Source organism: Xyrauchen texanus, chromosome 11 (genome assembly GCF_025860055.1).
Source record: "Xyrauchen texanus isolate HMW12.3.18 chromosome 11, RBS_HiC_50CHRs, whole genome shotgun sequence".
Lineage (NCBI taxonomy): Eukaryota > Metazoa > Chordata > Actinopteri > Cypriniformes > Catostomidae > Xyrauchen > Xyrauchen texanus.
Window position 1 is genome coordinate 47,186,574 of NC_068286.1, and position 18,860 is coordinate 47,205,433.

An 18,860-nucleotide genomic window follows, 5' to 3' on the forward strand; every position below is an offset into this window, starting at 1 on the left:
AACATCACAAACATTCTGGCCAGACGTAAAATAAGCCGGAGCAAAGTTAACCTGCATTCACTTGGCGAGAGCATCCGAAAGCTGGTGTGCCCGGAGGTAAATTCATGTGTCCGATGTGTGTAATTCACATAATGTTGTATATATATATATATATATAGGCTATTGAAATGGTCTGTTTTATGCCCAAAAATAAACATGCATGCGCGCAAATAAAAGAAATGGTTAGAAAATGAAACATTCCCTTAATCTTTGTAAAATAAATGTGTGTTTCTTTTAGTTCGAGAAATTACGAAATGCAATTATCAGAGTCATGAAAGAGCAATCAGACGTGAGTTGGTAAGATATTCTTTTATAATATTAGGCCTGTGATCTGTTGTGATCTATCATTAAACATTACAATTGTCATTTTATTTCATACTTTCAAATTCTGGACGTTTTGACGATCATTTTAAATTTGAGTGAACATTTCTCTTAATTTGCACAGAAAAAAAACAAAAAAAAACAACTGTGGGTTTTAAAGGTGGTTAGAATAAATGGGGATGTCTACAGTTTTATGAGTTGGCTATCATAATTGCAATGCATCTGTATTGTCTTGCATATTTTTTAGATATGCATTTAAAAAGTATTTCAGATTTGACCATCATCATATGGTGCAATTTGGCCTATATCTCTGTTTCATAGTAGGCCCACACCTTACATATTTACCTTTAATTCTATGGCATCATTTATGTATTCAAAGCCATGTAGCATGCAGCTCTGACATATCTCCAGTACTTGAGACGCCTGCACAATTATCAGATGTCATGAAAAACTACTCCCTTAAAACAGGTAACGAAAATGCTGCTTATTCAAACTCCATACAATGGAAGTATACATTCTGGCAGCTTAACTACTAATACATTGCATGTTTCACAATAAACCCCAGGTATCCACATGGATGCATTAAAGATCTATCTGGGTCTGGAGGTGTTTCGGGACTGTTATGAAGAGGACGGCCATGTTCTCCGAGTGGTGGGGGGAGCTCTCCATGATTTTCTGAACAGCTTTAATGTTCTCTTAAAGCAGAGCACGCCACCCACTCCTGAGATACAGCGTTATGTCCACCAAGCCTCGATCCTCTGCCTGGACAAAGATCCTGGACTCCTGACCGTCTATTACTTTAATCCTCTCCCCACCACTGAGCTCTTCTTCCCAGGCATCATACAGGCGGCGGCGTGTTTGCTCTATTGCTCACAGGTGGAGGTTAGAATGGATGTTGGGAGTAAAGACGGCGGTGCTCTACAGGCCAGTCATCAGCCCCATCTGCTGTACTCAGTGGTGGTCAGAGATGGCAGGAGCCTCACACCAAGCCCCATGAGGACACACTCGACCGGAGACATTCCCCTCTCGCTGCTTTATTCCACCTTCCCCTTCCACATTCTCTTAGATCGAGAAATGGGCCTGATGCAGATTGGAGATGGGTTGAGGAGGAGACTTGGGCGCTGCAGAGATGGCACGAGGAGACCTGTTTTCAACGAACACTTTGCCATTGTTTCGCCAGAGATACGAGCCAGCTTCCAGGATATTTTGACCATGCTGAACACCCAATTTGTACTACGGGTGAAACAGCATGGAGCAAGCTCTACAGACAGCCCTGGAAAGGTATTTTGTGTTCTCAGATTCCTCTTACTCTCTCTCTCTCTCTCTCTCTCTCTCTCTCTCTCTGTGCAATGAGTGTGCCCTTGCATCCTATTTCTGTGAATGCTGATGCTAACAATGGGCCAACCGTTGCACGGGAAACTGCCAACCAGGGAATTTTTTGCTATTGCTTAGCTAAGACAAGTCAAACAGAGTGAGCAGAGAAACATCTATGTTTGCAGCTTTGAATCCATTCATATTCTGTGCTGACGCTTTTAGATAGAGATTTGAACTTTTTGCAGGTCTGTGTCATTTTATCATACTGGCATCAAAGAGAAAGAGGAATCAAAGAAGTCTTAGTTTCATGTTGATGAGCTCAACGTGAGTCTACTGATCAGTGCACAGTAATTAGTGGGATTTTTCTCATAGGTTCTCATATCTTCGTTCTGATCTGAGGTGGGTTTAGAGGGTTTTATGAGATGGTCGAGGGCCAGATTTATTTATTGGCAGATTTGAGCTTCTTTGGTTGCAGTAGATAAATATAATAAGGGCAATGCAATAAAGCCCTGCATCACGCAGATGATGAAATGAACATGGCACAAATGTCAAGATGGGTATGTTTGCCCTTCAAAGCCTCTAATAATGAGATCTATCCTATTTATACTTACAGGAAAAGAATAGCATAGCAACTGATACATCATATCTATATTCATTTAAGGCTACATTGATGGTACAGACATGTTATTAGTAATTTGCGCATCTAATGGAACACTTAGTGTATTATGGTTTATGGTTATTTTCCCCTCAAGGTTAGTCTGTGTGCTTTGCTTCATTGACTACAGTAACTTCTTCTAGTTGTAAATGTGCTCTATATCAAATCTCACTGATCTGCATATCATATGATAATTAAAAAAAAAAACTAAAACAATGTAAATTTGATGTAATCTCTGCCACAACATGAACTGCATCATCCAGTATTATCAATGGCTACTTAATCGCCAGACGTCATTTACGGAAAGCAAATCCACAAAAGAAAGCGCATTATTCCCCTGAATTATAAGATTGGCACATGTTGACTGAATGTCAGTTTTCATTACGCCATTTAATATTCATATTTAGCAGATATTTTGGGAACAATATAAATAAAGTATACACTATTAGATTTTACCAAGAAAAATCGGCAAATGGAAATTCATTTTGGGTGGCTTGATATTATGGAAATACAACCCCAATTCCCCAAAAATTGGAACAGTATGGAAAATGCTAATACAAACAGAAAGGAGGGATTTGTAAACGCTATTCCCCCTGTGATATATCTAAAGCACTAATTTAATACTATTGATTTGAATTCAAATTTTTTTTTTAAATACACTAATTTCAAATCGGATAATTGCAACATGCTCCAAAAAAGTTGAGACAGTCGAGTAACATCGCCATGTCTTCTAATAACACAAGGGATAGTTCACCCAAAAAATCTTAATTCTCTCATCATTTACTCATCCTCATGTCGTCCCAGATGTGTGTGTGACTGTCTTTCTTCTGCAGAACACAAATTAAGATTTTTAGGAGAATATCTCAGCTCTGTAGGTCCATACAAAGCAAGTGTATATGACCAGAAGCTTGAAAAAGCACATAAATGCTGCATAAAAGTAATCCATACGACTCCAGTGGTTTAATCCATGTCTTCAGAAGTGATATGATAGGTGTGGGTGAGAAACAGATCAATATTTAAGACCTTTTTTACTATAAATTCTCCTCCCTGCTCAGTAAATCTACACTTTAACTTTAACTTTCACTTCCACATTCTTTTTCTTGTGTTTTTGGTTACTCTGGTTTTTGGCATTCTTCATGCATATCGCCCTCTACTGGCCAAGGAGAAGAATTTATTGCAAAAAGGACTTAAATATTGATCGGTTTCTCACCCACACATATCATATCACTTCTGAAGACATGGATTAAACCACTGGAGTCTTATGGATTACGTTTATGCTGCCTTTATGTGCTTTTTGGAGCCTCAAAAGTTTGGTCACCATTCACTTGCATTGTATGGACCTACAGAGCTGAAATATTCTTCTACAAACCTTAATTTGTGTTCTGCAGAAGAAAGAAAGTCACACACATCTGGGATGGCATGAGGGTGAGTAAATAATGAGATAAAATAAATTATTGGGTGAACTGTCCCTTTAAGTGTTTGGGCACTAAAATAGGTTTGTTAAATTCAGCCTGTGGAATTTTCCCCATTCATCCATTGTGTAGGTCTTCAGCTGCACAATTGTACGGGGTCTTCATTGTCGTATTGTTTGCTTCAAAATCCACCACACATTCTCAATTGGAGATGGTCAGGACTGCAGGCGGGCCAGTCTAGCACACGCACTCGCTACTCACACAGTTATGCACTTGTAATCCGTGCAGTATGTGGTTTAGTTTTGTACTGCTGGAAAATGCAGGGATGTCCCTGGAAAAGACAGTGCTGGATGGCAGCATTTGTTACTCTAAAAGGTTTACATATGTTTTTGCATTAATGGTGCCCTCACAGATGTGTAAGTTACTGGCACTGACACTGGCTTTTGTACCTGACGCTGATATCAGATGGACCTTTTCCTCTTTCAGAACATGACGGCTGTGTTTTTCAAAAACTATTTTAAATGTGAACTCGTCGTACCACAAAACACAATTCCTCTGCTCTACTTTCCATCTCAGATGAGACCCAGAGAAGTCGGCAGCGCTTCTGGACAGTGATGATGTACAGCTTCTCCTTTATTGAGTAAAGCATTAACTTGCATCTGTGGACGCAGCGGCGAGTGCTGTTGACTAACACAGGTTTACTAAATGTCATGACATCCATTGCAGATGAATGACGGTTTTTAAGACGGTGACGTCTGAGGGATCGCAGATGTAGTTTTCGGTCTTGCCCTTTATGCACCAAGATTAAACTGGATTCCTTGAATCTTTTAACTATATTGGTCACTGTAGAGTGTAAAATGGCCAAAATCCTCCCTGGATTATTTGCTAAGGCATCTGTTGGTAAATTGGCGAGCCTCGTCCCATCGTTGCTCTTGAAGGACTAGCCTTTTTTAGGAGGCTCCTCGTATACTATAAACACGATTGCCTCACCTGTTTAACATCGCTTGTTTCATATCACCTCGTCAGATTGTAATAATTTCAGAAAGACAGTGAATCCTCAAAAGCAATGCAGTTGATTAGGTGAAACGTGAAGTCAAAGTACATTTTCAAATAACCTTTATGATTATAATTATTTTTGCATTATTTGGCATTTTGCATACTGTCCCAACTTTTTTGGATTTGAGGTTGAATACTCTTATCCGTATTTACATTTCAAGCAATACTTGCAAATCAAACTCTATTTGTTTTCTCTAGAATTTACTATATACAGAAGAGTTGATTTTATACTGTTTCGTAAAGTATATTAATGCCCTCATCCACTACACTCTCTCCTTATAGCATATGGACCTAAAAGGGCAGATGATCTTCATGTCAGAGATGAGTGCTCTCCTCTTCCTCGGCTCTCCGTGTGTGGATAAGCTAGAGGAGTTGACAGGCCGGGGCCTCTACCTCTCTGACATTCCCATTCACAACGCATTGCGAGATGTTGTTCTGGTAGGAGAGCAGACCAAGGCCCAGGATGGTCTCAAAAAACGTCTGGGCAAAGCCAAAGCTGCCCTGGAATATGCACACCAGGCCCTCGAAGAAGAGAAGAGGCGGACTGTAGAGCTGCTCATCACAATATTCCCGGGGAACGTTGCCCAGCGTCTGTGGCAGGGACTTCCCGTGCAAGCCAAAAAGTTTGATCATGTTACAGTGCTGTTCTCAGATATTGTGGGCTTCACTGCGACCTGCTCGCGATGTACACCCATGCAGGTGGTGAACATGCTCAGTGAGCTCTACACTAGATTTGATCACCACTGCGGGGAGCTGGATGTGTATAAGGTAGGTGATGCAGCCCGACCAGAGGCCTGTTTTATTGCCATTCAATATTAAGACGAATAGTGCATTAGTCTGACTGCTTTTGCTGCAGTTTAAACAGTTTTCCTTATTAGGTCTTTTCTCTCCAAACTAGAGGGGAATGTGGTTGTTTTCTCACAGATAGCAGCATCTATTCCTTCAACTTTATCTCTGTCCCTGGGGTTACAGTTAAGGCAATCGTTCATCCGAAATCTTTCAACCAAACTTGCATAATTTCAGACAGGCAGCCTCATAAACTGCTGGGAGGTTAGTTAATGCAATCTGTAGTGGCTCTACAAAGCTACATTTCCCATGCACAGCAGAGATGAATCTCTTGTAAAAGACAGTGCAGGCAAAGTTTAGTTTAGTGTCTGGCTTTGCTTACATTCTTGCAGACAGCTATATCCTAAAATAGATCCCCCTCTTGTCTTCTCCCCACATCTCTCAGCTGGTTCATGATGTGTGTCTCAAACATCTCCATACTGGATTGGCACTAACAGGGAATGATTGTCTCTCAAGCTGTCAAGATGTACCAGTTTGTTAACGTGAAGTTGGTTTGTTATATTTGGATTCAAAATAGCTCACTTACAACACTGAGTCTTCTGCGTTCACTTTGCAAGACGCTAACAAATTAGTGGTGGCCAGAACTGCGTAGAATTGAAGTTATTCTAATGTGGTGCATTTATGTGGAGTGCCCCGGTGAGCTTAAAATCATGAAATTGTTGTGGAACTGCAGGACAGATCTGCTAATTGGTTATGGCTAACACAGATGTCACAAGCTGATGGGCAACTGAGAATTATAGCAGCTCAGAACTATTAACCTTGAACATACCCAGAGGTGTGTTATGAAATATTTAGCACTCATCTCCCGTAACCTTTCATGTGTCCTAATTTGTGCATTCAAGGTGGAAACCATCGGCGATGCGTACTGTGTAGCTGGAGGGTTACACAAAGAGTGTCCGACCCACGCTGTCCAGATTGCTCTCATGGCTCTGAAGATGATGGAATTGTCGGACGAGGTCACGACTCCCATGGGGGAGGTCATCAAGGTCAGCATTTTGTCATGTGTATCTACGTGATGTGTAAACACTCAGAGCATGAATGTTGATGTTCTTAAATCATATGAAAGATAAGAACAAAAATCGTGCAACTGTTTCAGCATTTTGTTGGTTAATGTAATAAAGGAAATCTCAATTTCAAAAGGATGTGTGACCTATGCAGTACATATTCATTACACAGCGTACTTATACATTTATATGCATTTTATAAAAAACTATAGAAATATGTAATATGTCAACTGTCTGCAGACACTTGACTCCTCACAATCCCAATACAAGTAAGAATAACATTTGAAGACCACGTGCATTTTCTTTCTTTAGGTAAAAAATCTAAATAATGCAATAATTCTAATTATTCAAATCAGGGCAATTGTGTTTTGTGTGTGAGTGTGTGTGTGTGTGTGTGTGTGTGTGTGTGTGTGTGTGTGTGTGGGCATGTTTATGTGGTTTATGAGGACAATTATTTAGGTTAAAAACTGGTAATTACAAGGGTATTATGCTATAAATGTGGTTTATGAGGACATTTCTAGTGTCCACATAATTTAAATATCTTAAAAAACATATTAAACAATGTTTTATTTATTTGTGTTGGGTTTAGGGGTTGTGTTGGGTTTAGGGGTTGTGCTGGGTTTAGGGATTATGTTGCGTTTAGGGGTTTTGTTGGGTTTAAGGGTCGTGTTGGGTTTAGGGGATGTGTTGGGTTTAGGGGTTGTGTTGGGTTTAGTGGATGTGTTGGGTTTAGGGGTTGTTTTGGGTTTAGGGGTTGTGTTGGGTTTAGGAATTATGTTGGGTTTAGGGGTTGTGTTGGGTTTAGGGATTATGTTGGGTTTAGGGGTTGTGTTGGGTTTAGGGATTATGTTGGGTTTAGGGATTATGTTGGGTTTAGGGGATGTGTTGGGTTTAGGGGATGTGTTGGGTTTAGGGGTTGTTTTGGGTTTAGGGGTTGTGTTGGGTTTAGGAATTATGTTGGGTTTAGGGGTTGTGTTGGGTTTAGGGATTATGTTGGGTTTAGGGGTTGTGTTGGGTTTAGGGATTATGTTGGGTTTAGGGATTATGTTGGGTTTAGGTGTTGTGTTGGGTTTAGGGGTTGTGTTGGGTTTAGTGATTATGTTGGGTTTAGGGGTTGTGTTGTGTTTAGGGATTATATTGGGTTTAGGGTTTGTGTTGGATTTAGGGATTATGTTGGGTTTAGGGGATGTGTTGGGTTTAGGGGATGTGTTGGGTTTAGGTGATGTGTTGGGTTTAGTGGTTGTGTTGGGTTTAGGGGTTGTGTTGGGTTTAGGGATTATGTTGGGTTTAGGGGTTGTGTTGGGTTTAGGGGTTGTGTTGGGTTTAGGGATTGTGTTGGGTTTAGGGATTATGTTGGGTTTAGGGGTTGTGTTGGGTTTAGGGATTATGTTGGGTTTAGGGGTTGTGTTGGGTTTAGGGATTATGTTGGGTTTAGGGGTTTTGTTGGGTTTAAGGGTTGTGTTGGGCTTAGGGGCTGTGCTGGGCCTAGGGATTATGCTGGGCTTAGGGGCTGTGCTGGGTCTAGGGATTATGCTGGGCTTAGGGGCTGTGCTTGGTTTAGGGATTATGCTGGGCCTAGGGGCTGTGCTGGGCTTAGGGATTATGCTGGGCTTAGGGACTGTGCTGGGCCTAGGTATTATGTTGGGCTTAGGGGCTGTGCTGGGCCTAAGGGCTGTGCTGGGCTTAGGGGTGCTGGGCTTAGGGATTATGCTGGGCTTAGGGGCTGTGCTGGGCTTAGTGGACTGTGCTGGGCCTAGGGGCTGTGCTGGATTTAGGGATTATGCTGGGCCTAGGGGTTGTGCTGTGCTTAAGGGCTGTGCTGGGCTTAGGGGTTGTGCTGGGCCTAGGGATTATGCTGGGCTTAGGGGTTGTGCTGGGCCTAGGGATTATGCTGGGCTTAGGAGCTGTGCTGGGTCTAGGGACTGTGCTGGGCTTAGGGATTATGTTGGGCTTAGGGGCTGTGCTGGGCCTAGGGATCATGCTGGGCTTAGGAGCTGTGCTGGGCTTAGTGGACTGTGCTGGGCTTAGGGATTATGCTGGGCCTAGGGGCTGTGCTGGGCTTAGCGGTTGTGCTGGGCTTAGGGACTGTGCTGGGCCTAGGGATTATGCTGGGCCTAGGGGCTGTGCTGGGCCTAGGGATTATGCTGGGCCTAGGGCTGTATTGGGCTTAGCGGTTGTGCTGGGCTTAGGGACTGTGCTGGGCTTAGGGATTATGCTGGGCCTAGGGGCTGTGCTGGGCCTAGGGATTATGCATGGGCCTAGGGGCTGTGCTGGGCCTAGGGGCTGTGCTGGGCCTAGGGACTGTGCTGGGCTTAGGGATCATGCTGGGCCTAGGGGCTGTGTTGGGCTTAGGGATTATGCTGGGCCTAGGGGCTGTGCTGGGCTTAGGGATTGTGCTGGGCCTAGGGATTATGCTGGGCCTAGGGGCTGTGCTGGGCCTAGGGATTATGCTGGGCTTAGGGACTGTGCTGGGCCTAGGGATGTGCTGGGCCTAGGGATGTGCTGGGCCTAGGGCTGTGCTGGGCCTAGGGGCTGTGCTGGGCCTAGGGATTATGTTGGGTCTAGGGGCTGTGCTGGGCTTAGGGATCGTGCTGGGCCTAGGGATCATGCTGGGCCTAGGGTCTGTGCTGGGCCTAGGGATCATGCTGGGTCTTAGGGGCTGTGCTGGGCCTAGGGATTATGCTGGGCTTAGGGGCTGTGCTGGGTCTAGGGATCATGCTGGGCCTAAGGGCTGTGCTGGGCCTAGGGTTGTGCTGGGCCTAGGGCTGTGCTGGGCTTAGGGTCGTGCTGGGCCTAGGGACTATGCTGGGCCTAGGGCTGTGCTGGGCCTAGGGATCATGCTGGGCCTAGGGGTCGTGCTGGGCCTAGGGATTATGCTGGGCCTAGGGGCTGTGCTGGGCCTAGGGATTATGCTGGGCCTAGGGGCTGTGCTGGGCTTAGGGACTGTGCTGGGCCTAGGGGCTGTGCTGGGCTTAGGGCTGTGCTGGGCCTAGGGCCAGTGCTGGGCCTAGGGACTGTGCTGGGCCTAGGGATTGTGCTGGGCCTAGGGCTGTGCTGGGCCTAGGGATTATGCTGGGCCTAGGGGCTGTGCTGGGCCTAGGGACTGTGCTGGGCCTAGGGCTGTGCTGGGCCTAGGGATCATGCTGGGCCTAGGGCTGTGCTGGGCCTAGGGACTGTGCTGGGCCTAGGGCTGTGCTGGGCCTAGGGACTGTGCTGGGCCTAGGGACTGTGCTGGGCCTAGGGGCTGTGCTGGGCCTAGGGACTGTGCTGGGCCTAGGAGCTGTGCTGGGCCTAGGGCTGTGCTGGGCCTAGGGACTGTGCTGGGCCTAGGGCTGTGCTGGGCCTAGGGATCATGCTGGGCCTAGGGCTGTGCTGGGCCTAGGGACTGTGCTGGGCCTAGGGACTGTGCTGGGCCTAGGGGCTGTGCTGGGCCTAGGGTCATGCTGGGCCTAGGGGCTGTGCTGGGCCTAGGGACTGTGCTGGGCCTAGGGGCTGTGCTGGGCCTAGGGATCATGCTGGGCCTAGGGGCTGTGCTGGGCCTAGGGACTGTGCTGGGCCTAGGGGCTGTGCTGGGCCTAGGGACTGTGCTGGGCTTAGGGACTGTGCTGGGCCTAGGGCTGTGCTGGGCTTAGGGACTGTGCTGGGCCTAGGGATCATGCTGGGCCTAGGGCTGTGCTGGGCCTAGGGATTATGCTGGGCCTAGGGGCTGTGCTGGGCCTAGGGACTGTGCTGGGCCTAGGGACTGTGCTGGGCCTAGGGACTGTGCTGGGCCTAGGGACTGTGCTGGGCCTAGGGGCTGTGCTGGGCCTAGGGACTGTGCTGGGCTTAGGGCTGTGCTGGGCCTAGGGACTGTGCTGGGCCTAGGGCTGTGCTGGGCCTAGGGGCTGTGCTGGGCTTAGGGACTGTGCTGGGCCTAGGGACTGTGCTGGGCCTAGGGTCATGCTGGGCCTAGGGACTGTGCTGGGCCTAGGGCTGTGCTGGGCCTAGGGGCTGTGCTGGGCTTAGGGACTGTGCTGGGCCTAGGGGCTGTGCTGGGCCTAGGGACTGTGCTGGGCCTAGGGGCTGTGCTGGGCTTAGGGACTGTGCTGGGCTTAGGGGCTGTGCTGGGCCTAGGGACTGTGCTGGGCTTAGGGGCTGTGCTGGGCTTAGGGACTGTGCTGGGCCTAGGGACTGTGCTGGGCTTAGGGACTGTGCTGGGCTTAGGGGCTGTGCTGGGCTTAGGGACTGTGCTGGGCTTAGGGGCTGTGCTGGGCTTAGGGACTGTGCTGGGTCTAGGGACTGTGCTGGGCTTAGGGCTGTGCTGGGCCTAGGGACTGTGCTGGGCTTAGGGGCTGTGCTGGGCCTAGGGACTGTGCTGGGCCTAGGGGCTGTGCTGGGCTTAGGGCTGTGCTGGGCCTAGGGGCTGTGCTGGGCCTAGGGACTGTGCTGGGCCTAGGGGCTGTGCTGGGCCTAGGGGCTGTGCTGGGCCTAGGGGCTGTGCTGGGCCTAGGGACTGTGCTGGGCCTAGGGGCTGTGCTGGGCCTAGGGACTGTGTTGGGTCTAGGGACTGTGCTGGGCTTAGGGGCTGTGTTGGGCTTAGGGGCTGTGCTGGGCTTAGGGACTGTGCTGGGCCTAGGGGCTGTGCTGGGCCTAGGGGCTGTGCTGGGCCTAGGGGTTGTGCTGGGCTTAGGGCATGTGCTGGGTCTAGGGGCTGTGCTGGGCTTAGGGACTGTGCTGGGCCTAGGGGCTGTGCTGGGCCTAGGGGCTGTGCTGGGCCTAGGGACTGTGCTGGGCCTAGGGATTGTGCTGGGCTTAGGGACTGTGCTGGGCTTAGGGGCTGTGCTGGGCCTAGGGATTGTGCTGGGCTTAGGGACTGTGCTAGGTCTAGGGACTGTGCTTGGGCTTTAGGGACTGTGCTGGGCCTAGGGATGTGCTAGGCCTAGGGACTGTGCTGGGCCTAGGGATTGTGCTGGGCCTAGGGATGTGCTAGGCCTAGGGGTCATGCTGGGCCTAGGGACTGTGCTGGGCCTAGGGACTGTGCTGGGCCTAGGGGTCATGCTGGGTTTAGGGGTTGTGTTGGGTTTAGTATGTGTTTTGGGTTTAGAGGTTGTGTTGGGTTTAGGGATTGTTTTGGGTTTAGAGGTTGTGTTGGGTTTAGGGATTGTGTTGGGTTTAGGGATGTGTTAGGTTTAGGGGTTTTGTTGGGTTTAGGGATTGTGTTGGGTTTAGGGATTGTGTTGGTTTAGGGATTATGTTGGGTTTAGGGATTATGTTGGGTTTAGGGTTGTGTTGGGTTTAGGGTTGTGTTGGGTTTAGGGATGTGTTGGGTTTAGGGGTTGTGTTGGTTTAGGGATTGTGTTGGGTTTAGGGGTTGTGTTTGGTTTAGGGATGTGTTGGGTTTAGGGATGTGCTTGGTTTAGGGATGTGTTGATTTAGGGTGTTTAGGGGTTGTGTTTGGTTTAGGGGTTATGTTGGGTTTAGGGATGCGTTTGGTTTAGGGATATGTTGATTTAGGGTTTAGGGGTTGTGTTGGGTTTAGGGGTTGTGTTGGGTTTAGGGGTTGTGTTGGTTTAGGGATTGTGTTGGGTTTAGGGGTTGTGTTGGGTTTAGGGGTTGTGTTGGGTTTAGGGTGTGTGTTGGGTTTAGGGGTTGTGTTGGGTTTAGGGGTTGTGTTGGGTTTAGGGGTTGTGTTGGGTTTAGGGTGTGTGTTGGGTTTAGGGGTTGTGTTGGGTTTAGGGGTTGTGTTGGGTTTAGGGATTGTGTTGGGTTTAGGGATTGTGTTGGGTTTAGGGATTGTGTTGGGTTTAGGGGTTGTGTTGGGTTTAGGGGTTGTGTTGGGTTTAGGGATTGTGTTGGGTTTAGGGGTTGTGTTGGGTTTAGGGATTGTGTTGGGTTTAGGGGTTGTGTTGGGTTTAGGGGTTGTGTTGGGTTTAGGGATTGTGTTGGGTTTAGGGGTTGTGTTGGGTTTAGGGGATGTGTTGGGTTTAGGGGTTGTGTTGGGTTTAGGGGATGTGTTGGGTTTAGGGGTTGTGTTGGGTTTAGGGGTTGTGTTGGGTTTAGGGGATGTGTTGGGTTTAGGGGTTGTGTTGGGTTTAGGGGATGTGTTGGGTTTAGGGGATGTGTTGGGTTTAGGGAATGTGTTGGGTTTAGGGGTTGTGTTGGGTTTAGGGGATGTGTTAGGTTTAGGGGATGTGTTGGGTTTAGGGATTGTGTTGGGTTTAGGGATGTGTTAGGTTTAAGGGTTTTGTTGGGTTTAGGGATTGTGTTGGGTTTAGGGATGTGTTAGGTTTAGGGATTGTGTTGGGTTTAGGGATTGTGTTGGGTTTAGGGATTGTGTTGGGTTTAGGGGTTGTGTTGGGTTTAGGGATTGTGTTGGGTTTAGGGGTTGTGTTGGGTTTAGGGATTATGTTGGGTTTAGGGATTATGTTGGGTTTAGGGGTTGTGTTGGGTTTAGGGGTTATGTTGGGTTTAGGGATTGTGTTGGGTTTAGGGATGTGTTAGGTTTAGGGGTTTTGTTGGGTTTAGGGATTGTGTTGGGTTTAGGGGTTGTGTTGGTTTAGGGATTATGTTGGGTTTAGGGATTATGTTGGGTTTAGGGGTTGTGTTGGGTTTAGGGGTTGTGTTGGGTTTAGGGATTGTGTTGGGTTTAGGGGTTATGTTGGGTTTAGGGGTTTTGTTGGGTTTAGTATGTGTTTTGGGTTTAGAGGTTGTGTTGGGTTTAGGGATTGTTTTGGGTTTAGAGGTTGTGTTGGGTTTAGGGATTGTGTTGGGTTTAGGGGTTATGTTGGGTTTAGGGATTGTGTTGGGTTTAGGGATGTGTTAGGTTTAGGGGTTTTGTTGGGTTTAGGGATTGTGTTGGGTTTAGGGGTTGTGTTGGTTTAGGGATTATTTTGGGTTTAGGGATTATGTTGGGTTTAGGGGTTGTGTTGGGTTTAGGGGTTGTGTTGGGTTTAGGGGTTGTGTTGGGTTTAGGGGATTGTGTTGGGTTTAGGGGTATGTGTTGGGTTTAGGGGATGCGTTTGGTTTAGGGGATGTGTTGGATTTAGGGGTTGTTTAGGGGTTGTGTTGGGTTTAGGGGTTGTGTTTGGTTTAAGGGTTATGTTGGGTTTAGGGGATGCGTTTGGTTTAGGGGATATGTTGGATTTAGGGGTTTTTTAGGGGTTGTGTTTGGTTTAGGGGTTGTGTTGGGTTTAGGGGTTGTGTTGGTTTAGGGGATGTGTTGGGTTTAGGGGTTGTGTTGGGTTTAGGGGTTGTGTTGGGTTTAGGATGTGTGTTGGGTTTAGGGGGTGTGTTGGGTTCAGGGGTTGTGTTGGGTTTATGGGTTTTGTTGGGTTTAGGGTGTGTGTTGGGTTTAGGGGTTGTGTTGGGTTTAGGGGTTGTGTTGGGTTTAGGGATTGTGTTGGGTTTAGGGATTGTGTTTGGTTTAAGGGTTTTGTTGGGTTTAGGGGTTTGTTGGGTTTAGGGATTATGTTGGGTTTAGGGGTTGTGTTGTGTTTAGGGGTTGTGTTGGTTTAGGGGTTGTGTTAGGTTTAGGGGTTGTGTTGGGAAATCTATAGTTTGTACAGTATAAAAATCATTATGTCTATGGAAGGTCCTCATAATGATAGGTAGACCAGCATGTGTGTGTGTGTGTTTAGCTGCCAAAAATAGGATTTCTAGATATAAAACCAAGAACATTCTTTATCTTAAGGCACATCTCGCACCATCTTGTTTTTCTTTTCGGGTTAGAGATTGGGTTTGATCTCTTGCATATTCCTCTGTATTGAAGTGGTAAATATTGCACTTTATGGGATTAAAATTGTCTTAAAAATGCAAATGCCTTTGAAATGAGGAATTAACTTGAACTTTAAAGCATTTAAATAAATAGTTTACCAAAAAATAAAAAAATTACCCTCATGTCATTCCAAATATGATTTTCTTTCTTTTGCAGAATACATTGGAAAACATTTAAAGTACATTCCGGTACATCTTTTCAATATCAAGGCAATTATTACTCACTTGAAGTGAACATTTCACCCAAAAATTTAAATTCTCTCATAATTTATTCACCCTCATGCCATCCCAGATGTGTGTGACTTTCTTTCATCTGCAGAACACAAATGAAGATTTTTAGAAGAATATTTCAGCTCTGTAGGTCCATACAATGCAAGTGAATGGGTGCCAACATTTTGAAGCTCAAAAAAATAACATAAATCAGCTTAAAAGTAATCCATAAAGGCATTTTCCCGGTGTGCCGACACACTTTGGGGCAGATCAGGCACGGACTGGCCATCGGGAGAACCGTGCGGGCCAGTGGGTCATCCGCAATATGGGCAGTATGGGCCGCGATAATCTAAAATGAGCCACCGCATTATGCAGAACAGACCACAAAATGGTGCCGTGATATGCAGAAAAGGACAGCGAACAAACCCCCCCCACCACCACCAACCAATTTGGCCCAGTTGCTAGGGATGGTAGAGTCACATGGGGTAACCTCCTCGTGGTGGTGATTAGTGGTTCTCTCAGTGGAGCATGTGGTGAGTTGTGTGTGGATCGTGGAGAGTAGCATGAGCCTCCACGTGCTGTGAGTATTCGCGGTGTCATGCACAACGAGTCATGTGATAAGATGCGCGGATTGACGGCCTTAGAAGAAGGCAACTGAGTCCCTTTATCACACTACCATCACCTTTCTTTCTTTCTTTCTTTCTTTCTTGAGTTTCTCAAAAAAAAGAGGGCACCACTTTTTCCTTTGATTCAGCTGAAGTTTTGTGCTGGAGATGCCCACGTTTAACTGTTGTTTCACGCTCTTTCTTAACACATTTCTCTGCTGTCACTCATTATGTTCATTATATTCTCATTCGTGTCACTTCATCCGCACTCGGCAGCTCTGCACTCACATTATTGCAGGGGAGATATGACCTGATGAATTCGGGAATCAGAAAAATAGAGTTGCTATATATCAGTCAGGAGCCTTTATAACTCTGTTATAGGCTGAGCTTGGAATGGCATATGACATACTACTATTTATTGCCATTTAAAGATTAGTATTAAGTAGTAGTATGGTAGTATGCCATTTCAAACCCTGCCATAGTGGGATGGCCCAGTCATGATGCACTTGCACACTTGCAATATAAGCCGCATGGTCTCGTTTGGGTGCTTTTTTAGGCTTTCTTAGCGAATTAAGAGCAATACTGGGCAGCAACGAATCTGGATTTCAAAAACTGATTACTTGTAATTTGATTACATTTTAAAATGTGCATAATCAGATTGCAGTTGCTTTTTATGGATTACATGATTACATTCTTGATTACATTACCAATCAGCCAGTGGGACTATCTAGTGTGTAATTTACTTGTTACGTTCCTACATTTTAAAAGAGCATTTGAACAGCACATCAAAGACAGTACAATCCCGTTCCTCACTGGACCACTGAAATGACTTGACTTTCAAAGAGACACAGAGGGAAAATAACTGATCAATGCCTTATAAACGTTATGCCCATACCTCAAATCTTAAAGGGTTAGTTTACTCAAAAATGACAATTACCCCATAATTTACTCATCCTCAAGCCATCCTAGGTGTATATGACTTTCTTCTTTCAGCCAAACACAATAAGAGTTATATTAAAAATATCCTGCTCTTCCAAGCTTTATAATGGGAGTGAATGGTACCTTAGATTTTGAAGCCCAAAAAAGCGCATAGAAGTAATCCATACGACTCCAGGGGGTCATCCATATGACTCTCAAGGAAAGTCATAAGCAACAGGTTTGGAATGACATGAGGGTGAGGGTCAATTATGACCGAATTGACATTCTTGGTTGAACTGTTCCTTTAAAAAGTTGTAGGATGTCGAGTACATAAAAACTGTTCTTTTAAATGACAATTTGCTTTATTGACTATCTGCTGACTCTTTGTTTTATCCTCAGATGCGTATTGGGATCCACTCCGGCTCGGTTCTGGCTGGTGTCGTCGGAGTTAAAATGCCTCGCTACTGCCTTTTTGGCAACAACGTCACATTAGCCAATAAATTTGAGTCCTGTAGCCTACCAAGAAAGATAAACGTCAGTCCCACCACCTACAGGTATAAAAAGACAACTGTCCCGCTTGTCTCTCTGTAAATGCAAATTGTCCAGTTTCTATGGAACAGAGTGATTCCGTTCCGTTACAGCTGATTTAACACTAGCCGCTTTAATGTGTACCTGCATCTGAGATTTGTTACACTACTCTTTCCCATTCCAGATTGTTAAAAGATCATCCAGAGTTCACGCTCATCCCCCGGACGAGAGAGGATCTTCCTCCCAACTTCCCCGCCGACATTCCTGGTGTTTGTTACTTCCTCCAGGCCTGCGATCAAAAGAAGAGCGTCGCTTCCAGAGGTTGTGCTACGGAGGAGGCTCAGCCCAGCGGATGAAACGTGAACACGCTCTCAGACTATGAATGCTGGGAACAGTGGGCTAACGCTGCCCGTCAGTCTTGTTTTTAGTTGAGCCAGAGGTAGAAGGTTTCAAGTCCTCTGACGTCTTAAATGACTGAACCTCTTGTTTTAGTTTGGTAAAGTGATTCGTTTATTTTACGTTTTGTAACTGCAAACCAAAAAAGATGAGAACAGCATCCATATTTGTTTCTGTAATGACTGAGAGTGAGTCATATGTAACGTATAAGGACAATAATAATCATTTAAATAGTCTGAATAGAGCACCATGCACATGGGTCATGTCATTGTAGTTGACTACAGCACAAAGTGAAAGAAACACTGTAACACTTACAATAATGTTTCATTTGTTAACAATAGTTAATGCATTGGGCTATTATGAACTAACAATGAACGATACTTTTAAACAGCATTTATTCACCTTTATTCATGGTAATTGATAAAAGCACAATTACTCATTGTTAGCTCATGTTAGTTCAACTGATGTAAAAATGTACTAGTAAATGTTGAAATGACTGGTGAGATTACGTACGACCTGTAACAAACGTTTGCATCTTTATAGAACTTCCATTTTTTAAATGCAATGTACCGTGTACTAATACTTATTTATTATAAGTGCTAACATTAGTTAATATATTATGAATTAATATGAACTAACAATGAACAATTATATTCTAAAAACAAATGCAACCTTATTATAACGTGCTACCACAAATGCTGTAAAAGTACGGTTCAATGTTATTCATGCTAACAAATGTAGTTAGCTAATGTTAATAAATGGATCCCTGTTGTAAATTGTACCCGTATGCAAGCTGTAGGACTAACAGCTTCACCACAGTCATCCTAAAGTGAACATTTATAATATTCAATTGTGACTTTTTATTTTATTTTATTTTATTTTATATATATATATATATCAGTATATATAACTGTAATAAACATGCTTTACTCACAATTTGGTGTGTTTAAATGTGTGTGCATGCATAAAGTAACACATGTGTACATCACAAGACAAAATGTGTCATTAGTGGTAATTCCTCATTCGCCGATCAGCCACAACATTAAAACCACCTGCCTAATATTGTGTAGGTCCACAGAAGTGACGTTTACTGGATGTTTTTGTTTTTTTTGTTTTTGTGTGTGAAAATCCCAGAAATACTCACACCAGCCTGTCTGGCACCAACAATCATGCCACGCTCCAAATCACTGAGATCACATTTTTTCCCCATTCTGGTGGTTGATGTGAACATTAACTGAAGCTCCTGACCCGTATCTGCATTATTTTATGCACTGCACTGCTGCTACATGATTGGCTGATTAGATAATCACATGGATGATTGTTGGTGCCAGAACGGGCTGGTTTGTGTTTTATAAAACCATTTGGCTGCACGAGTGGGACCTACACAATATTAGGCAGGTGGTTTTAATGTTGTGGCTGATTTGTATATGATTTCTCGAATGATGAGGTTACCACATTTGCCTTGGTAGCAACACAAAATAACATCATATCTTGGGATTTACGCTATATAATAATACATATTACAGTTAAAGATGAAATCCGCAGAGGACCTGAGCATGAATATTAACAAGTATATGCAGACGTTGCATGGTAAACTTCCTGGCGCGTACTATCACGTAACCTAATTAAAATTCATGAACTAAGCTTTCAATCGTTGAATGATTCGTTAATTCGCTTTACTAATGGCTGACTAAAATCAGAGAGATTAGGCAGAGACGGGGCCACTTCTATCCAAATTAATGAGCGAAATTGGAACGCCCAACGGATGTAGAAAAGAAGTCCCGCCTTAAAGGTAAAAGAGCCA

The 18,860-nt window shown here is 45.2% G+C and overlaps 1 protein-coding gene across 2 annotated transcripts in view; it reads left to right on the top strand.

The window, feature by feature from the left end:
- Positions 1-17,985, top strand: part of gucy1a1 (guanylate cyclase 1 soluble subunit alpha 1) — an 18,324-nt gene extending 339 nt beyond the window's left edge. Inside the window, exons 1-8 of one of the 2 annotated variants that reach the window (XM_052137299.1) lie at positions 1-96; positions 278-336; positions 740-828; positions 926-1,641; positions 5,080-5,565; positions 6,486-6,629; positions 16,532-16,686; positions 16,845-17,985. The exon at positions 1-96 is cut by the window's left edge and continues 339 nt beyond it. In XM_052137299.1, coding sequence (XP_051993259.1) covers positions 1-96; positions 278-336; positions 740-828; positions 926-1,641; positions 5,080-5,565; positions 6,486-6,629; positions 16,532-16,686; positions 16,845-17,016 — 1,917 coding nt within the window. In that variant the 3' untranslated portion in view covers positions 17,017-17,985. The remainder of the gene's footprint in view (positions 97-277; positions 337-739; positions 829-925; positions 1,642-5,079; positions 5,566-6,485; positions 6,630-16,531; positions 16,687-16,844) is intronic. The other variant, XM_052137300.1, reaches the window with a different exon arrangement.
- The last annotated feature ends 875 nt before the right edge of the window (positions 17,986-18,860 follow it).